Here is a 20,006-nt window from a genome sequence, read left to right as displayed (position 1 = left end):
ATGTACAGATTTTTTTTTTTAGGTCCTGTGGAGACATTTGAAAAAGTATTCTCAGTTATTCCACCATTTCTGAATTTCAGAAAACTAAGCATTGGGGGCTGGAGGGACCTCAAACCTTTCCTTTCTCTGAGTTCTGAATCTAATGAAGCAGGAGATGGGAATCAGAGAGAGAATCAGACCATCTACTTGATGGGTGTAATGCTGTGTCACAGAATATGGTTTTCCTCCAAAGCCAAAATGAGGCTTCCTCATGCTGCTTTCCAAATGTAGATCTTGGGACCCACCTGTGAGGAGACTGGTTTGTGGAACAGGCACACTCACCTAGTTAGCTGAAAGGGAAAGTTCCAGTGGAGGGGCCCAAGAGGAGGCAATCTGCTTATAGAAGTCAAACCTGGATGCAAGCATATTACCACATGGTACCACAACAGCTCTAAGCCTGAACCATTGTGTTCTGTCTACTCAGTAAGACTCTGGGGATAGGCCAGGTGTATAGCTATATGGAAAGCAATACGGGTGATTCTAATTCACTTGTCTGCTTAACAAACCATGGTGGTATAGACAATTGGCGCTGTAGGGGTTTAAAGGAGGGTCACTTCCAATGAGAGTGCTTAGGATGGTTTTATGAAGAACATGGGATTAGAGTTAGCCTTATTAGATTTTTAGGAATTCAGTAGATGGGAAAGCAGACAGGAGAGATTTTTAAGGTGAGGGACTTTCAAGCAAATCATGAAGGAAGAAATCCTGCAGAGGACAGTGAGGTGATCCAGTCAGCTGTTGAAAAGTCAAGGTTAAGTAGGTGGTTCTGGGCTTACCTGTGGCAGACCCAACAGTTTTATATGATGCCAGCTAATCTCAGCAAAACTGTCACATCACTGATCAGGGAAGACGTGGAGAGCTTTATTTTTCTGCCTTGTTCTTACTGTTCTCCTATGAGAGGCAGCCCATGGGCATAGTGTGATGAAGAGTATTGGAGAATATGGAGCCGGGTGGATTTTAGTTCCAACAAAATACTTTTAAATGTTGATTGCAACAGTGCTGGAGGCAAGGACCTCTGCTAAGACAAGAATGATAGATATGTGATACATACTTTTATGCGAAAAGGCAACTATTAAAAAACCCATTGCTTAAAATGTGATTTATTTTCCATTCATCCAAGGTTCCTAATAATGTTTTCAGCTGTATTCCAACAATTATTATATACTTTCTTTGGTATTGTAATCGGATGTGGAGAAACCAAGTATTTAAAATTTCACACTGTGGTTTTCTTGTTCATCTTATTTGCAACGGTAAATTTTGTAAGGTAAGAATTATATTTTAAAGTTTGCTTCCTTGAGCCCAGAATTAGCACTGGGAGGTAGTAAGTGATAGCAAGAAGAGTTCTGGATGGGACGTCAGAAAACCTGTGTTGTTGTCAAGGTCCTGACAATAGCTTGCTGTGCAACTGGGAGAAGTCTCTTCACGCTTCATAGTTATATCTAGAAAAGGAGAAGGGGCAAGGATAGCAGCAGCAGCATCATGACCCATGAGCTTGATAGAAATGCTCACTCATGGGCCCATCCCAATGTACTGAATTGCATCTCTAGAGACGAGATCCAGGAAGCTGTTTCAACATGTTTGTTAATGTTTGTGCAACACTGGAGTGGATTAATGGCTCTTAACATTTTTGTTGACTTTCATCCTTATTTCTATGATAAAGCCATTTATTAAGCACCTACCATGTACATTATACTATTAATACTAATACAATCTTATGAAGTAGGTGTTATTGCATCATTTCACAGATGAAGCCCAGAAAGGTTAAAAACTTGCCTAGAGTTACCCAATTTGAAGGGCAGAATTGGGGTTTATTTATTATTTTTTAAAAGATTTTATTTATTTATTTGAGAGAGAGAGAGGAGCAGGCTCCCCAGTGAGCAGGGAGCCCGAGTCAGGGCTTGATCCCAGGACTCTGGGATCATGTCCTGAGCCAAAGGCAAACACTTAACCAACTGAGCCACCCAGGTGCCCCCAAAATTGGGATTTATTTTTTTTATTATTTTTTTTATGAACATATAATGTATTATTAGCCCCAGGGGTACAGGTCTGTGAATCGCCAGGTTTACACACTTCACAGCACTCACCATAGCACATACCCTTCCCAATGTCCATAACGCCATCACCCTCTCCCTACCGCCCTCCCCCTGGCAACCCTTAGTTCGTTTTGTGAGATTAAGAGTCTCTTATGGTTTGTCTCCCTCCATCTCCTCTTGTTTCATTTATTCTTTTCCTACCCCCATCCCCCCATGTTGCATCTCCACTTCCTCATATCAGGGAGACAATATGATAGTTGTCTTTATCCTATTGACTTATTTCACTAAGCATAATACCCTCTAGTTCCATCCACGTCATTGCAAATGGCAAGATTTCATTTCTTTTGATGGCTGCATAGTATTCCACGAAATTGGGATTTAAATCTGAGCCCATGAACATGTTTTCTTTTAAATGCCACTGCCCACTCATGGTAGTTGTGTCTTTGATAAGAATTCATTACAGTGTCATTTCCACTGAGGATAGACCTGGCCAAGGGGACTTCCTTTATAAGAGGTTCTCAGGGGACATTGCTTTTGCTGACTCTGAAGACCCTGCATGCCACTCATATAGTCACTCTTACACACAAGGATGTGTATGCAATTTACACTTCTTTGTACGATGGAAGCCCACGTGCCAATTGAGACTGGTCACAGAAAATGAAGAGAGAAGGGGCACCGGGGTGGCTCAGTGGGTTAAAGCCTCTGCCTTCAGCTCAGGTCATGATCCCAGGGTCCTGGGATCAAGCCCCACATCGGGCTCTCTTCTCAGCAGGGAGCCTGCTTCCCTTCATCTCTCTGTTTGCCTCTCTGCCCTACTTGTGATCTCTGTCTGTCAAAAAAAAAAAAGAAAGAAAAAGAAAAAGAAAAAGAAAATGAAGACAGAATATGAAGAATATGCCCATTGTTTGGCTCAGCTACACTTCTGGTGTCTCATTTCATCTTCATAACAACACTAGGAGATGGGAATTTTATGGATGAAGAAACTGGCCAACAAAGGCAAAGTACCTTGCCCAAAGTCAAATGGCTCGGGAGTGCCAGGGATCTGAGGTGAACTGTTGGATCCATCTCACTAGAGGAAAGGCTTTAATGGAAGGAGTCATCCTGAGGGTCCCTCAAAATATGGGTGGGCTTTTCATAAGAGACTTGTTGAGAAAAACATTTTAGAGGATGAGCCAAACTAAGGCCGGGTCACAATAATTATTGCTAACATGTATTGAGTGCTGTCCACATTCAAAACATCATTCTAAATCCTCCGTATGTTGCCTCATTTAATTGAGTCTTCACAATAATCCTTTGAGGCAAGTGTACTTATTGTTATATATCACCTCCACTTTACAGGTGAAGAAACTGAGGTTTAAAGAGGTTAAAGAGGGTGCCTGGGTGGCTCAGTTGGTTAAGCCACTGCCTTCGGCTCAGGTCATGATCCCGGAGTCCGGGGCTCGAGTCCTGCATCAGGCTCCCAGCTCCATGGGGATTCTGCTTCTCCCTCTGACCTTCTCCCCTCTGTGCACTCTTACTCTCTCTCCCACTCTCTCAAATAAATAAAATCTTTTAAATAAATAAGTAGGTTAAAGAGCTTGCTTAAGTTTACATGGTTGGTAAAAGCAGCCTCAACTTGAAACCTAGGTAGACTGACTCCTGAGATTTTACTACACTGCCTTTCTGTTTTTGATATCAGGAAATGATATGAGTTGTTCTATTTTGGCTGGACTCCATGGTATTTCAGAGAAAGACCAATTAGTAAGGCTGAAAATGTTGGTAAAAATTACTTTGCAAAAGGCTTAAATGCAAGGCAGAGTAGTTTGCTCAAATTAATTATATATGTTGCAGACGGTAATTGCGGATTTTCTGTTTCTCAATGATAGAAATTCTCTAAACTGTCTTGTGAAATTCCCAGCTGAGCAACTGATACACAATATATTTTTTGAGGCTAAGAACATGTCAATTTTCTTTCTGCTGAAATCTCCTTTGAGGGATAGTACTGATATTCATTTGGTGCAGATCCCCTAAATATAGATTCTAAATTTTGGGTAGAGGGTCTTATAGAAAAATGATCCGTAGGCACTTGTGGAGAGCATAGCATAATAATAGAGTTGTGGAATCACTGTGTTGCACATAAAACTATCATCAACATTGTGGGTCAACTATTCTCAAATAAGAAAAAAGAAGAGAGGGGCACCTGGGTGACTCTGTCAGTTAAGCGTCTGACTCTTGAGAGCCTAGGTCATGATTTTAGGATTGTGAGATTGAGCCCGGTGTCAGGATCCGTGCTGGGCATGGAGCCTGCTTGAGATTTTCTCTCTCCCTCCCCACTCTAAAAAGAAAAGCAAAGAAAACTGTTCTGTAGAGGAAAAAAGGCACAAACTGAGATTACTTATGTGACATTTAGTTTATGAGTTTCATGGGAGCGCAAGAAAACTTTGGTTAAGCCATTTATTAATGTGCCTACAATAATTTTCCCTTTCTGGACATCATCTGCATATCCTCTTGACCCAATTTCTGAATCTAGTCATGGCCCTCCATGGAATAGATGAGCTTGTCAATGTTATTTGAAGAACTTTCAGAAATTTACTACCCAAATCTAAATAGTGCCCAATAGTGTTAATAATAAATCCTTGTATTTGTATAAGCCTTCTAGCACTGTTTTTCAAGATATGAGTATTATATGCAAAATTTAGACAGTAGATTTGGTTTGTCCCAAAAAGTTTGAACAACTTGTTAATAAACTGATTATTGAGGGTCGGGGAGGGGGGCGGGAAAAAAAATTAAAAAAATAAACTGATTATTTTCTTTTTCCTGAAAAAAATCTGATATGAAATGTAGTATTCAACCATGAATAACATTGATACATTAGGTGTGATTAATAAAAAATTTTTTTTCTTTCCACAGGTTGCTTACTGTTGTGTTAGTGAGCCCCATTCTGATGCATACAAATTACGAATATAATTGGAAATGGGGAATTGTTATAGCATGGTCTGGAATTAAAGGAGTTTTTAGCTTACTCCTGGCTCCTGATATTCATAATCTGGCTGAAAAAAAAATAGAGTCACCACAATTGGTAGGAAAAAATTGTATCTCATATTTATTCATATTTACTCATTTTTATTTATTTTGTAGTACTTGTCATAGTTCCCAATAATAGAGCTAACCATTTTTTTAAAGTTTTCATTTAAATTCCAATTAGTTAACATACAGTGTAATATTAGTTTCAGGTGTACAATTTAGTGATTGAATATTTACATACAATACCCATCACATCAAGGGCCCTGCTTAATCCCCATCACCCATTTTACCCACCCCCCACCCACCTCCCCTCTGGTAATCATCAGTTTGTTTTCTATAGTTAAGAGTCTGTTTCTCGGTTTGCCTCCTTTTCTTTTTTTCTGCCTCTTTGTTCATTTTGTTTTTTAAATTCTACATATGAGTGAAATCATATGGTATTTATGTTTCTCTGACTGACTTATTTTGCTTAACATTATACTCTCTAGCTCTATCCATGTTGTTGCAATGGCAAGATTTCATTCTTTTTTGATGGCCAAGGAATATTCCATTATATACATATACCACACCTTCTTTATTCATTTATCAGTCAATGGACACTTGGGCTGTTTCCATAGTTTAGCTATTGTAGATAATGTCGCTATAAACATCGGGGTCCATGTATCCCTTTGAACTGGTATTTTAGTGTTTTGGGTTAATGCCTAATAATATAATCGCTGGATCATAGAATAGGTCTGTTTTCAGCCTTTTGAGGAACCTCCATACTGTTTTCCTTAGTGGCTGTACCAGTTTGCGTTCCCACCAACAGTGCAGGAGGGTTCCCCTCACCAACAGCTGTTGTTTCTTGTGTTTTTTATTTTAGCCATTTTGGCAAGTGTGAGGCAATATCTCGTTGTAGTTCAGATTTGTATTTCCCTGGTGATGAGTGGTATGGAGCATCTTTTCATCTGTCTATTGGCCAGCTGTATGTCTTCTTTGGAAAAATCTCTATCCATTGTCTTTTACCTAGTTTTTAGTTGGATTATTTGGTTTTTTTGGGTGTTAAGTTGTGTAAGTTTTTTATATATTTTGGATACTAACCCTTTATCAGATATGTCATTTGCAAATATCTTTCCCCATTCTTCCCCTATAGGCTGACTTTTAATTTTGTTGATTGCTTCTTTCCCTGTGCAGAAGCTTTTTATTTTGATGAAGTCCCAGTCCTTTATTTTTGCTTTTGTTTTCCTTGCCTCCAGAGACATAGCTAGAAAGATGTTGCTATGGCTGACGTCGAAGAGGTTAGTGCCTATATTCTCCTCTAGGATTTTAATGGTTTCCTGTCTCATATTTAGGTTTTTCATCCATTCTGAAGTTATTTTTGTGTATGATTTTATTTTGCATGTTGCTATCAGTTTTCCCAACATTATCTGTTGAAGAGACTGTCTTTTCCCCTGGAATATTCATTCCTGCTTTGCCAAAGATTAATGGACCCTATAGTTGTGGGTTCATTTCTGGGTTTTCTATTGTGTTCTATTGAGCCATGTGTCTGTTTTTGTGCTGGTACCACACTGTTTTGATCACTACAGCTTTGTAACATAACCTGAATTCCAAATTGTGATGCCTCCATCACAATTGTGATGCTTTTCTTTTTCAAGGTTGCTTTGGCTATTTGAGGTCTTGTGTAGCTCCATACAAATTTTAGGATTATTTATTCTAGCTCTGTGAAAAATGCTGGTGTTATTTTGATAGGGATTGCATTAAATGTGTAAATGGCTTTGGGTGGCATAGACATTTTAACAATATTTGTTTTTCTAATCCATGAGCATGGAATATCTTTACATTTCTTCATGTCCTCTTCAGTTTCTTTCATCAGTGTTTTATAGTTTTCAGAGTACTGGTCTTTTACCTATTTGGTTATGTTTTTTCCTAAGTATCTTAGAAGTTTTGGTGCAATTGTAAATGGGATTGATTCCTTAATTTGTCTTTCTGTTGCTTCATTATTGGTGTATAGAAATGCAACAGATTTTTGTACATTGTTTTTGTATTACAGAATTTGTGTAACAGCTCTTTTTTTCATTTTTTTATTTAAATTCAATTAGCAAACATATAATACATCATTAGTTTTTGATGTAATGTTCAATGATTCATTAGTTGCGTGGAACAGCCAGTGCTCATAATATCACTTACCCTCCTCCTTTATTATGTTGGAGTGCCCTTTTTCATCTCTTGTTATAGACTTTATTTTATTTTTTTTTAATTTTGTATAGATTTATTTATTTATTTGACAGACAGAGATCACAACTAGGCAAAGAGGCAGGCAGAGAGAGAGAGGAGGGAAGCAGGCTCCCCGCTGAGCAGAGATCCCAGGACACTGAGATTATGACCTGAGCTGAAGGCAGAGGCTTTAACCCACTGAGCCACCCAGGTGCCCCTATAGACTTTATTTTAAAGTCTAGTTTGTCCATATATATTTTTTTAACAAAAACAAGATAAAATAATTTATTTGTAACACAGCCCAGTCTCCATCACTTCAGCACAGCATACGAGTAGAAAAGAGCCACAACTATAAACATCATTTAGTCTAAGGCAGAACTTCATGCCTCCCTGAATAGCAAGCCCATCTCTCCCCAGAATCCAGCCCAAAGCCAAACTGAACACACAGGCAAGCCCACAATGAAGTTGGCCCCAGGTCTCAGAACATCTCACCCTTTCCCCACAGCCCTTCAAACTTCCTGCCTGTAGCCTTCTAACCCTCTACCCCCAACTGGGCCAACTCCTAACCGCCCAATCGCCAGAGTGCTTTCTTTGTGGGATAATTAACAAGGTTTTAAGTGTTATAGAAACAATGCCCTGTGAAATCCATTGTTGCCTAGAAAGTTCAAAAGGTTCCCCCATTCATAATCCTGATCGGCAGTGGCAGCTCTTCCTCGCTTCACCGTAGATGCAGGCGGTTTTAAAGTGATTGTCCTCACAGCTCCATACTCAGCGTTTCCTATCGACTTTATTAAAGGCTATTCTCCTCATCCCAGGGTAGGAAGGAACCCCAGGTATTGTCCCCAGGTTCAGAGACTGAGAGGAAAAGCCCTGATAGCTTAGAAGAAGATTCCTTCTGCTTCCTTCCGAAGCTTTTGGAGATTATTGTATAAATATTTTTTAATCCATTTGAGAAAAGTTAATTTTAGATTCAGAGGGCAATGCAAGCACAGAAGCTTGCATGAGGTAATAGTTTTGAGAATACAGGAGGCAAGACAGAGTATAAAATCTCAAGTGGCTTTCTTCACCTATAATCTTCTAGAAAGCCTCAAAAGATGGATACTAGGAGGATTTCACTTTTGCAGGCCTTGGTAAGGCAAGTCCAAAAGTTCTACCATCTTGGACTGGTGACTTTTGACAAGGTCACAAAAAAACAAAAACAAACAAACAAAACAAAACAACAACAAGAAAGCAGGGCATCTCCAGAGGAACATCTTTAAGGGCTCTGGCTAGTGATAGCACTACTCTGGCCTTTTTTTTTTTTTTTTTTACATTCATTTGCATGATAAATGTTTCTCTACCCCCTCACTTTGGGTCTGCAGGTGACTTTAGATCTAAAATGAGTCTCTTGTAGCCAGCATATAGATGGGTCTTTTTTTTTCTATCCATTCCAATACGTTATGTCTTTAGATTGGAACATTTAGTCCATTTACATTCAGAGTAATTATTGATAGATATGTACTTAGTGCCATTTTATTACTTGTTTGTCATTGTTTCTGGAGATGTTCTCTGTTCCTTTCTTGTCTTTGTCACTTTTGGTCTTTCCACACTCAAAGATACCCTGTTAGTGTTTCTTGCAGGACTGGTTTTGTGGTCACAAACTCCTTTAGTTTTTTTGTTTGTTTGTTTTGGGTTTTTTTTTAAAAAGATTTTGTTTATTTATTTGTCAGAGAGAGAGAGGGAGAAAGCGTAACAGGGAGAATGACAGGCAGAGGGAGAAGCAGGCTCTCTTCTGAACAAGGAGCCCGATGCAGGACTCGATCTGAGGACGCTGGGATCATGACCTGAGTTGAAGGCAGCCACTTAACTGACTGAGCCACCCAGGCATCCCATCCTTTAGTTTTTGTATGGGAAACTTTTTTTCTCTCCTTCTCTTCTGGATGATAGCCTTGCTGGATAGAATATTCTTGGCTACTGATTTTTCCCATTCAGCGCTTTAAATATGTCATGCCACTCCCTTCTGGCTTGCCGTACTTTTGTTGAGAAATCTATAGCCAGCCTTATGGGTCTTCCCTTGTAAGCTAAGGACTTCTTTTGTCTTGCTGCTTTCAATAGTTGGGGTTTTTTTTTTTATTATATTTTACAAATTTAATTACAATATGTCTTAATGTTGGCTTGTTTTGATTGATTTTGATGGGAGTTCTCTGTGTCTCTTGGATTGGGATGTTTGTTTCTTTCCCCAGATTAGGGAAGTTTTCTGCTATTATTTTTTCAAATAAATTTCCTGCTCCCCCGTTCTTCTATAATGTGATTGTTATTACTTTTTTTTTTTTTTTTCTGATCCAACACCTCAAATTCTTTTTTTTTTTTTATAATTTTATTTTTTATAAACATATATATATATATATTTTTTCCCCCAGGGGTACAGGTCTGTGAATCTCCACGTTTACAAACTTCACAGCACTCACCATAGCACATACCCTACCCAATGTCCATAACCCCCCCCAACCCCCCTCTGCCCAGCAACCCTCAGTTTGTTTTGTGAGATTAAGAGTCACTTATGGTTTGTCTCCCTCCCAATCCCAACTTGTTTCATTTACTCTTCTCCTACCACATTAACCCCCCATGTTGCATCTCCTCTCCCTCATATCAGGGAGATCATATGATAGTTGTCTTTCTCCGATTGACTTATTTCGCTAAGCATGATACCCTCTAGTTCCTGTTATTACTTTTGACAGAGTCACTCGATTCCCTGAGTCTATTCTCATGTTCCATAATTCTTTCTCTCTTTTGTTCTGCTTCCTTATTTTCCATTATTTTGTCTTCTATATCACTTATTTATTCCTCTGCTTCTTTCACCCTTGTGTTCATTGCCTCAAGCCTGTTTCCAATCTCAATTACTGCATTTTTCATTTCTGACAGATACTTTTTTAATTCTATTATCTCTGTGGTAAGAGTCTCCTTGAAATCTTCTATTCTTTTCCCAAGCCCAGTGAGTATCTTTATGATTGTTGCTTTAAATTCTCTATCAGGGGGGCGCCTGGGTGGCTCAGTGGGTTAAAGTCTCTGCCTTCAGCTCAGGTCATGATCCCAGGGTCGTGGGATCGAGCCCCGCATTGGGCTCTCTGCTCAGCGGAAAGGCTGCTTCTTCCTCTCTCTTTCTCTGCCTGCCTCTCTGTCTGCTTATGATCTCTGTCTGTCAAATAAATAAATAAAATCTTTAAATTCTCTATCAGGAATGTTACTTATATCTGTTTTGCTTAGATCTCTGACTGTGACCTTATCTTGTTCTTTCATGTGGGATGGATTCCTCCATCTGGACATTTTGTCTAAGTCTCTGCTTTCTTCTCCATATTAGAAAAGCCAGTTATGTTTCCTGTTCCTGAAAGTAACGGCTTTATGAAGAAGAGGTCATAGAGTGTTTAGGGCCTGGCACTTCAGAGAGTGTCTGAGGCATGCTGTGTGCACTCTGCTGTTGTGTTTGACTGCTGTATCCTCAGGCCAGGTGTCAGCAGAGACTCTCCTTGCCTGCAGTGGGCACTGTTTGGTCCTTGGCCAGAGTGTGGTGAGTTTTAACTAGGTGTGCTCTGGTCTGCTTGTTAAAAGAGACCTGATTCTACTTCTACTAGAACTGAAGTCCAGCAGAACTCTGGTCAGGAGATATGGTATGGGCAGGGATTTCTGCTGGCCTTCTGGGGAAGGGGCTGGCCATGTTGGGACAGAGGCAAGCCTGACAGAGGGCAGGTGTTCCAGAGAACAGGGTGGGTTGGACTTGGTGTAAGCATCTTAGGCAGCCACTGTGGGCACTGTGCTGCCTCCTGAAGGTGGCTATGTGTTTAAGCTGAGGGGCAAGGGAGGTAAATGGCACCTGCTGGCTCCTTTGTCTCCAGAGAGAGGTAAGAATCCTACCTCTCAGGTACATGCTCCAAGAAGAGTGAATTATCTCCCTGCTGTGTGCCCCAGGCATTCTTCAGATGCTATTTCCATGCCACCTGCCCCCAGGTTATTTGTCTGCCTTCTCTCCAGGAGTAGGGCAGGTTCCTCAGGGCTCTATCCCAGCCAAGCTGGCTGACCTTTAAAACTTGTCTCTAAGTCCCACTGGTTGCAAAAACTCACAAAAACCAACCCCTCTTGTTTTCCCAGCCAGTGCCTTTAGGGAAGTGCTCTCCTTGTGCATTCCCCTGTGTGCCTCTCTCTCTCACTTTTCTCCGTGACCAGGACTCCCTCCCTTCCACAGCACTTGCGATCTGTTTCTTCCCCAAACCATCTCTCTGTACTTCCTACCTTCCTTGATGTGGTTTTCTTCTCTTCCTTTAGTTGTGGAGTTTGTTCTGTCAGTCTTCAGGTTGGCTTCTGGGGTTATTTAGATAAATGATTTGATAGTTATCTAGTTATGTTTATGGGGACAAGATGAGCCTAGGGTCCTCCTACTCCTTCACCATCTTCTTTTCCTTCTCCCAAAGTTAACCATTTTTTTAAAGATTATTTATTTATTTATTTGACAGAGAGATAGAGAGCCCAAGTAGGCAGAGTGGCAGGCAGAGGGAGAGGGAGAAGCAGACTCTCCACTGAGCAGGAAGCCCGATGTGGGACTAGATCCCAGGACCCTGGGATCATGACCTGAGCCAAAAGCAACCGTTTAACTGACTGAGCCACCCAGGCACTACCAAAGTTAACCATTTTAAAAATTAGATTTGAAAAATGTGTTCTTTTAAGTAGAAAGGAAGTTTCAGAGGAAAGTTTGTTTTGACAGTATGAAAGGGACCAACAGTTAAGTAGTGGTTAATGGTGTGGGAATCAGATAGACTTGAGATCAAATCCTGGTTCTACCATCACAGGCTGGGTGACCTTGGGCAAGTTTCTCAGATTTGTAGAACCTCAATTTCCAGTTGAAGATTGAGATGATACTTAGTAAAATACCTGCCACTTAGCAAATGCTCAATTAATGTTACTCTCCCTCAAAGCCTTTTCTCCATAGGCTAGCTGGTGGATTTCTGGGCAATCTGATGGTGGCAGTGTCTGTGGTGCCGAGACTCTAGGGAAGATCCAAAGAGCCCAGTGCATCTGGTGACAGTGTTAGGGCCCCTCATCATTTGTGACTATGGTGGGAGCTAGCTGGAGAAGTTGATGAAAGTTGCTAGAAATCCCCAGGACAATCCCCAAACACCTCCCAGTCAGATGAATTCCAAACCTGCTGCTGGAGGGAGAAAAGCCACTCGAATAATGTAAATTAAGAACACCTGCCCACCTCCCAAGGAACTTTAATCTACAGGTAGATGTACAGGGTTTCTTGATATTGGCTGATTTCCAGCTCAGGGTTTTCTCTTTGTCATTTTGTTCCTGTTCCAGAAGACTCCAGCAGTACAATATTTTAAAAATTTCTTTGGGGGATCAGTTATCTCCCTCTCCATCTTGCCTGTAGAGACATCAAAACAAAGAGAATAGCATGTTAGGAGAAGAACTTGGGTGCCCTAACTCCTAAAGGAAGAAGTTCTTTTTTAAATGGAGTATTATATTCCTTACAGTCTTTCCTGAGGATCTGCCCTTCTTATCTATAGTTATCATGTGGGAATTTGGAGTTCAAACTAACCAGTGGTTTTTAGAGATTTAGGGTCCTTTCATGCCCCAAAGGAAAGGTATCATAACAAACATCTGAGCTCCTTCAATTATCTTTTGTTCAAGGAATCAGCCTAAAACCAAGTCAATGGAATGCTAACATTGGAATATCATTTACAGTATTTCCCAAATCTATCTGATGTTACACCAATCCCTTTAGCGCCACTCTCTACCTGCACAATCAGAACCTTCAGGGAAGAAACCTGGAAGTCGGTATCTTTTAGATGAATTTCAGGTGTTTAGTGTTGTTAGTCAAATTTGGGAAACACTCTCCAAAAGACATACTACTATTAACTCCAGTTTCCACTGAAGGGCACTGAGGCTCAGAATGGTTAAGTTAACTGACTCCAAATTACATGGCTAATAGGGGCAGAGCTAAGACCTGTGAAAGTGATTATATGTTTGCTTCTGCACGGTGCCTCTCCAGACCCCACCATGGTTCCTGCAGGTTCCTTCAGAGCCTCCTGAGGAGCTGTAGTAAATGCCAGTGGCAGATACCCTTTCCCCTCCCTGCTGTGTCACCACTGCCTGCAGTTGCTGGGTCCTCCTCACCCCCCGGCCCTGCAGGCTCCAGAGCTGTGTCTGTGATGCCTACCACCTTGCTGGCTTTGCAAGGCTGTTGAAGGAAGCAGCAATGGTGGAGAGCTCTTCCATCAGTGTTCTTTTTTTTTTTTTTAATTTTATTTATTTATTTGACAGACAGAGATCACAAGTAGGCAGAGCAGCAGGCAGAGAGAGAGGGAGAAGCAGGTTCCCCACTGAGCAGAGAGCCCAATGAGGGGCTTGATTCCAGGACCCTGAGACCATGACCTGAGCTGAAGGTAGAAGCTTAACCCACTGAGCCACCCAGGTGCCCCATTCCATCAGTGTTCTTATCCCTCCCAGAAATTATAAACTCTTTTCTCATTCACACTGAAAACTAATTTCTGCTCCAGTGTATTATATTCAAACAGTGTCTACAAAACAACCCTTTTGCCTCAATTTACTTCTCAGAAGTAGGATTAAAAAATGTGGATTAAGATAGAATTTTGTTGATGTTGGTTAGTTGAACAATGATGCCCTTTGGAGAACTTATTCATTTTTTGGTTCTAACTACTTGTGTGTTTTGTTTTTTAGTTTATATTGTATGTACAAGTAATATCACTATTGACTATGGGAATAAATTCGTACATGATGACTCATTCAGCCAGGACATTAGGTAAAGTAAATCTGTCTTTCATTAATTAACTGGGGAAAATAATGCAAATAGATTATTGTTGGGGGTCATGGGACATTTCTTATGAAGTTCAAGGAATTGACTATGACATCATTCATTTTCATTCACTTATTACTTATTGATGCTGTATTAATTGGGAGTATTGGTTCAGCCAGTTTAACAGAAACCACATTCACAGTGGCTCAAACAAGATAGAGGACTTTCTCCCCCCATCCCCTACCTAAATGTCCAAGAGTGGGGTAGTTCTGCTTCTTTTTCGTTTCTCCTCCATTCCCCGGGGTTTTGTTCTTGTCTGCAGGGTAGAAGTTGGCTCACTACCACTATATCTTCAATCCAACCTACTAGACAGGGGAAATGAGGAGATAGGTGGCAATGGAGGGTAAGCCATTTCCTTTTAAGGGCAGAACCTAGAAATTGTATGCATCATTACCACTCGCATTCCATTGGCCAAAATTTGGTCACATAGTCATTCATGGGTAATAGAAGCTGTGAAATATTATCCCTATCTGGCTGACCATGTGCTTAGCCAAAACTTGGAAATTCGGTTGGTAAAAGAAGAAAGGGAAAATGGATATTGGGAGACAGTCAGTAGACTGTGCCACAGTGGCTTATTTCCAGAAGACATTTGAGGCCACTGATAGTAAAATGCATAAATATGATTAAATCATACAGAGATACATGGTCAATAGAGAAATCTAGGATAAGATCATTGGTGGCAGTATAGTCAACTGGGGATGGAGAAGGTGAGGTAAGATTACACCAAGTCTTAGAATAGGGCCTTAGTATCATTCGGTATCCCATGGCCTGGTCTTAGCTATGTTGGTGTTTGATTTTTTCAGTGTATCTAGAATTGATCCAACTGCTGGAGATTCACATATGCTGCACTCACAGGAAAATATGGATAAAGCAGAAAATCAATTTATTAATTTATAATAAGATGATTTATTTCTATGTCTGAAATAATTGTGATCATTATTCAGGGTATTTACCTCTAAATAACAATTTCCTCAATAAACAAAACTAATCATCAGGAAGTTTCTTGGAAAGCCTGGAACTAATGAGAGGCAATGGAAGGATGATGTTGAAAGAGAGTTCTTCTAGTCAAGGAAATAGCCTGGTGAATTTACCCTATCCTACCCGTGAGAGCTATCACCTCCGTTTGTGTCTTTTCAGTCATGTCCTTTTGTAAAACTGAACCCCACAAAAACTCTAGCAGAACTTCCTGTTACTGCCCACCTCAAACCCAAGGGCCCCAATATGTAAACTGAACTAGTCAATTGGGCAAACTTTTGGTAGCTCTCCTTTCCCCCCAGTTATGGATTTGTTCTCATTCTCAGTAGAAAGGTATGCTTTGTCAGCAAAAGCCCACACTGGAGCATGAGGAAAGTTAATTTGATCTTTGAAGACTTTCTCACACCTCCCTTCCCACCAATTCCTTTGACTCCCAGGGGTCCAGAGCCACTCCATTCTCTTTGCTTAGGATGTAACATCTGGATTTCTCCCATGCTTCTTTCCTGTGATTCCTCTTATTCTGACACTTCAAGGCTGTCATGGTAATATTTTTTCTTCTCTTTTTCCTCCCTTACAAAATTTGTAAAAATTTTATTATTGGGGGAGAGAGAGAGTGTGTGTATGTGTGAGAGGCAGAGGGAGAGAGAATCCCAAGGAGGCTTCACACTCAGCATGGAGCCTGTGTGGGGCTCCATCTCAAGATCCTGAGATCATAACCTGAGCTAAAATCAAGAATTGGATGCTTAATCAACTGAGCCCCCCAGGCACCTCTGCCCCCCTCCAAATTTTTTTTTGTTGTAGTAGCTAAACCTCAAAAATTTTCATTATAAAACAGAAGTGTATGATAACGGTCTTTCTCCCCTCAGAATCCATACTCATCCTTTCCAGAAATACTACATGGCACACATTTAATACTTGACAGAGTTGAGTGTTATCAGTAGGAGTGTCAAACTAACTGCTTCCGTCTGGTCTGAGGCTTTAAGAGATTCCCTCCTCATACACTTCCAGGATCATCTAAATACAGGGAGTTCACTCAAATGTATTGGTGCCACCAAGTGGTCCACATACACTCATGTTTCCCCCGAAAAAAAGAAAAATTTCTTCTTGTGTGATCTCAGTCATGGGAATTTTGAATCTAAAGCTGACAACTTCTAACTTCAGCCTACAGTCAAATGCATGTTTGCTCAGGACCATAATGAATCAAGAGGGATATGTTTCCAGACCTTGGGAATCCTGAAAATTTCAAATACCATCATTACACATGGTGTCCCACAGAGAATACAGTAAAGTTAAGCTAAACATTTAGAACTCTTTTTAACTCTCTATGAGACCATTCATGCGCAATTTATGAAGAGAGAACAATTTTATTGAGATGTAATTCCAAGTGAGCAGACCAAGTTCACTCACTAATTAAATTCTTTTGGGGGGCACCTGGGTGGCTCTTTTGGTTAAGCATCTACCTTTGGCTCATGTCATGATTTTGGGGTCCTGGAATCAAGCCCTGCATCAGGCTCCCTGCTTGGTAGGGAGTCTGCTTCTCCCTCTCCCTCTGCCTGCCACTTGCCCCGCTTGTGCTCTCTCTCTCTCTCTGTGGAATGAATAAATAGAATCTTAAAAAAAAAATTAATTCTTGTTTTCGGTGAGTGAGCCTCATATCTGTAACTTTAAATTCATACCTCAAGAAAATACAAATGGCTACAAATTTTGGAGCATGTAGATTTGCTGGCCAGGAAACAGATATACTAAATTTGAGGGATCTCTATTGCGGTGACCTTTTTATTTAAAATTTTTTTTTAATTTTAAAATTTTTATAAGAATCAGTCGGAGAATTGTTCAGTTGCAAATTCCAAGGCCGGTCTGATTCTCTACGTATGAGGTGGGCCAGGGAATTTGCACAGATTAATAGGCAGCCTTCCTACCTGAAGAAGACATGAGTAGTTTCTTATACTTTGAGAAATAGTGATTAGGGACCTTGAAGTAACAAGTCACATCTCTTGGTAACGGGAATGGAAGGAAACTAATAAAGCATTCCTTAGCAGCTGAGTCAGATAAAGTTGAGTTCTGCAGCCAGAAGAAACAGATAGCTGGGTAATTTTCTGGAAGACTTTGGACCAAAGGTTGTCCTTGCTCTAAACACTATGGTTTGGCTGTGCAGGTGATTCAATACAGCAACAAGATCTCACTCCATCTTGCAGGATTTTGCCTCTTCTTACAGTCTTCACTGTATTCTATTAAGACACTTGCTTTTTCTTTGGTCACAGGTTTGTGTGCTATTTCCCTCCCAAGGCAAATGGCCATGCAAAATGCCATTAAGCACATTCAAGAGATAATACAGAACACAATCACACTATTCAAAACAGAAAAAATTTTGACAAATGTTAATTGGACCTTAGTAGAAGAAAAAACAAAGATTGAATACAACTTTCCTGTGAGTTGATACCCGGCCCAAAAAAAAAAAAAAAAAAAAAAAAAAAAAAAGTCCTTCTTCTCTCCTGGGTCTGCCTCTCATATAAAGAAATTTGATCCTGCAAATGAAATGTCAGAAAACTGAGGACAAGGGATATATTTACTAGCTTTGCTATCTTGGTGAAAAGACTTTGAGTTCTCTCCAAAGAGAAGGTCTTAGTTATCTAGGTTTATTTGTCAAATAGAGGAGAATTGGTATTTTTACACACTGGTTGATTTACTAACTATGAATGGCCTCTGGCAAGCCCATGTTTCCAACCATTAGAGGAGCTGAGCGATCTGTCCTCATGTTATTATAAAAAGCAAAGAACACAGATTTCTTCAGAGAGCAGTCAAGCATAGGTAGGTTTGGGGGAGAATCTGACTTGCAAATCTCCCAAATGAATTGTTACTTTACCACAGTTAAAAGCCACATTTTTCATACAGAGAGTGAACCCAGTTACACATATCCCTTCATGATAGCAGTTCTGATCTGAGTTATTTGAGTCTTGGTTGAGTGAAGTGTTTGGCAGCTCCTATATACTTTAGCTTATTTTTAATTTAATCTAATTATGTTTTTAAACTTAGTCTGATCCTTATTATGTTTCACCTGATAACAAAGAGGAGGAGGAGTCCCCAACAGAAGAAGTTTTAATAGAAGAAGCCAGATTGCATGTCGCTATAATCCAAATGGTTGGTACAGTTCACATAATCTATTATTTATTTATTTATTTTTAATTCTTATTCTTATTTCTTAAATAATGCTCCTATTTCTTAAATAAGGCTTTCAGGTGACTGGAAAAAAAAAGTTTTCACCTTTTGATAGCCTATTGTTATTAAAGTTTGTTTGCTTTATTAAAGTTAAAAAATAACAATAAATGTCTTAAGCTTTGAGTTCAAGTCACCTATCTTATTATTCTGTTTCTAAGTCTAGTAATTTTTAGCAGTTGGGTTTTGAGGGGTCTTTGAATAATCTTTGGTGCCCTTTATGTACTTATCTAACTGAACATCTTCAAATATCTGAAACTACTTTTATAAATTTAATGTATTTGAGTTTCTTTTATATAAAATTCTCTTAAGTGCTTTTTTAACTCTTGCAAATCTAATACATTAAAATAAAACTAATGAATCAAAAATTCTCTTAAAATATTTAAGATTAAATGTTTTAATATAAGGAAGATTATATTTTAAATAAATATATTTGTATATAATTATATATTATATAACATTAAAATTATATAACATATTAAAATAAAATAATTATATACTATATAACATAATTTAAAATAATTACATATTATATAACATTAAAAATATGATTACTAGGTAAAATCAAGTTTAAATCAACTTATCAAATTGCACATTTTAAACTGGGGTTATGGTCTAAGAGAACACATTTTATTCAATATTACAAATACACAAAAATATGCCCATATATTCATTATGCCCAGAGTCCATTTTTTAAAATTTTATTTTAAAACTTACAATGAAGAATTTTCAACATATACAAAAGTAGATATAATACTATAATAAGTCCCTATGTACCCATCACCCAGCCTTAAAAACCAATATGACTAACCCTGCCTCATCAGCAGCCTCATTCACTAATCTACTTTCCATATTAATTTAATACAAGTCCCAGATATCATATTATTTCATCTGTAAATACTTCAGTATGTATCTCAAAATTTTAAAGCGTTTTAAAAAACATAGTAAAATATTAATATTGTACCTAGAAATTAATAATAGTTCCTTAATCAAATATCGAGTCAATGATCAAATTTCCAATTGTCTTGTTAATGAGAGTGAGCACAAGAGGGGGGAGGGGCAAACGGAGAGGGAGAGAGAGAATCTCTTGTAGACTCCCCACTGAGCATGGAGCCGAGTTTGGGGCTTGATTTCACAACCCTGAGATCATGACCCTGACATCACGATCCTGAGCCAAAATCAAGAGTTGGACCCTTTACCAACTGAGGCACCTAGGCGCCCCTCACAGTTTATACTTTTAAATTGAATCTGTATTAATTAATTACAGTTACATTGTAATTAATGAATATGCCCTTTAATCCTCTTTAACCTATAAATTCCTTCCTCTCTTTTATTTTTTCTGTTGAAGAATGTATTTCTCCTTAATACAAAATAAAGTAATAATACTATATTTTCCCTTTTTTAAGCATTTCTAAGCTTAATTTAAAATATTCTCAGAGTTTGAAAGTTTCTTACCCAGAGCAGTATAGTATGGTCCCAATTTATTTGTAGAGCCTCCATTAAGAGGTGGTGCCTATATTCCTCCCTGCTACCCCTACCTCATTGAATTTGGGCTGTTCTTGTGTCTTGTTTTGACCCATAAAATGTTTCAGAAGTGACTTTGGGAATGTTCTGGAGCCTGTGCTTCGAGAAGATTTACAGTTTCCGCTTTCTTCTACTCTGAATACCAACCTGTGATTATCATGTGAGGAAACTGGCTTGCCTCTGAA

General features: G+C 39.3%; 1 protein-coding gene across 4 annotated transcripts in view; it reads left to right on the top strand.

Moving 5' to 3' along the window:
- SLC9C2 (solute carrier family 9 member C2 (putative)) overlaps window positions 1–20,006 on the top strand; it is a 100,158-nt gene that overhangs the window by 25,196 nt on the left and 54,956 nt on the right. For 3 of the 4 annotated variants that reach the window (XM_032838800.1, XM_032838801.1, XM_032838799.1), the window contains exons 9-13: window positions 1,157–1,300; window positions 4,959–5,127; window positions 13,974–14,055; window positions 17,346–17,512; window positions 18,118–18,222. In XM_032838800.1, the coding sequence (XP_032694691.1) occupies window positions 1,157–1,300; window positions 4,959–5,127; window positions 13,974–14,055; window positions 17,346–17,512; window positions 18,118–18,222 (667 nt within the window). The remainder of the gene's footprint in view (window positions 1–1,156; window positions 1,301–4,958; window positions 5,128–13,973; window positions 14,056–17,345; window positions 17,513–18,117; window positions 18,223–20,006) is intronic. The other variant, XM_032838802.1, reaches the window with a different exon arrangement.

Source organism: Lontra canadensis, unplaced genomic scaffold (genome assembly GCF_010015895.1).
Source record: "Lontra canadensis isolate GAN:19392208 unplaced genomic scaffold, GSC_riverotter_1.0 scaffold106, whole genome shotgun sequence".
In the NCBI taxonomy this organism is placed as follows: Eukaryota; Metazoa; Chordata; class Mammalia; order Carnivora; family Mustelidae; genus Lontra; species Lontra canadensis.
Note: the sequence above shows the minus strand (reverse complement) of the source record. Positions and strands in the feature narration are given on the sequence as shown.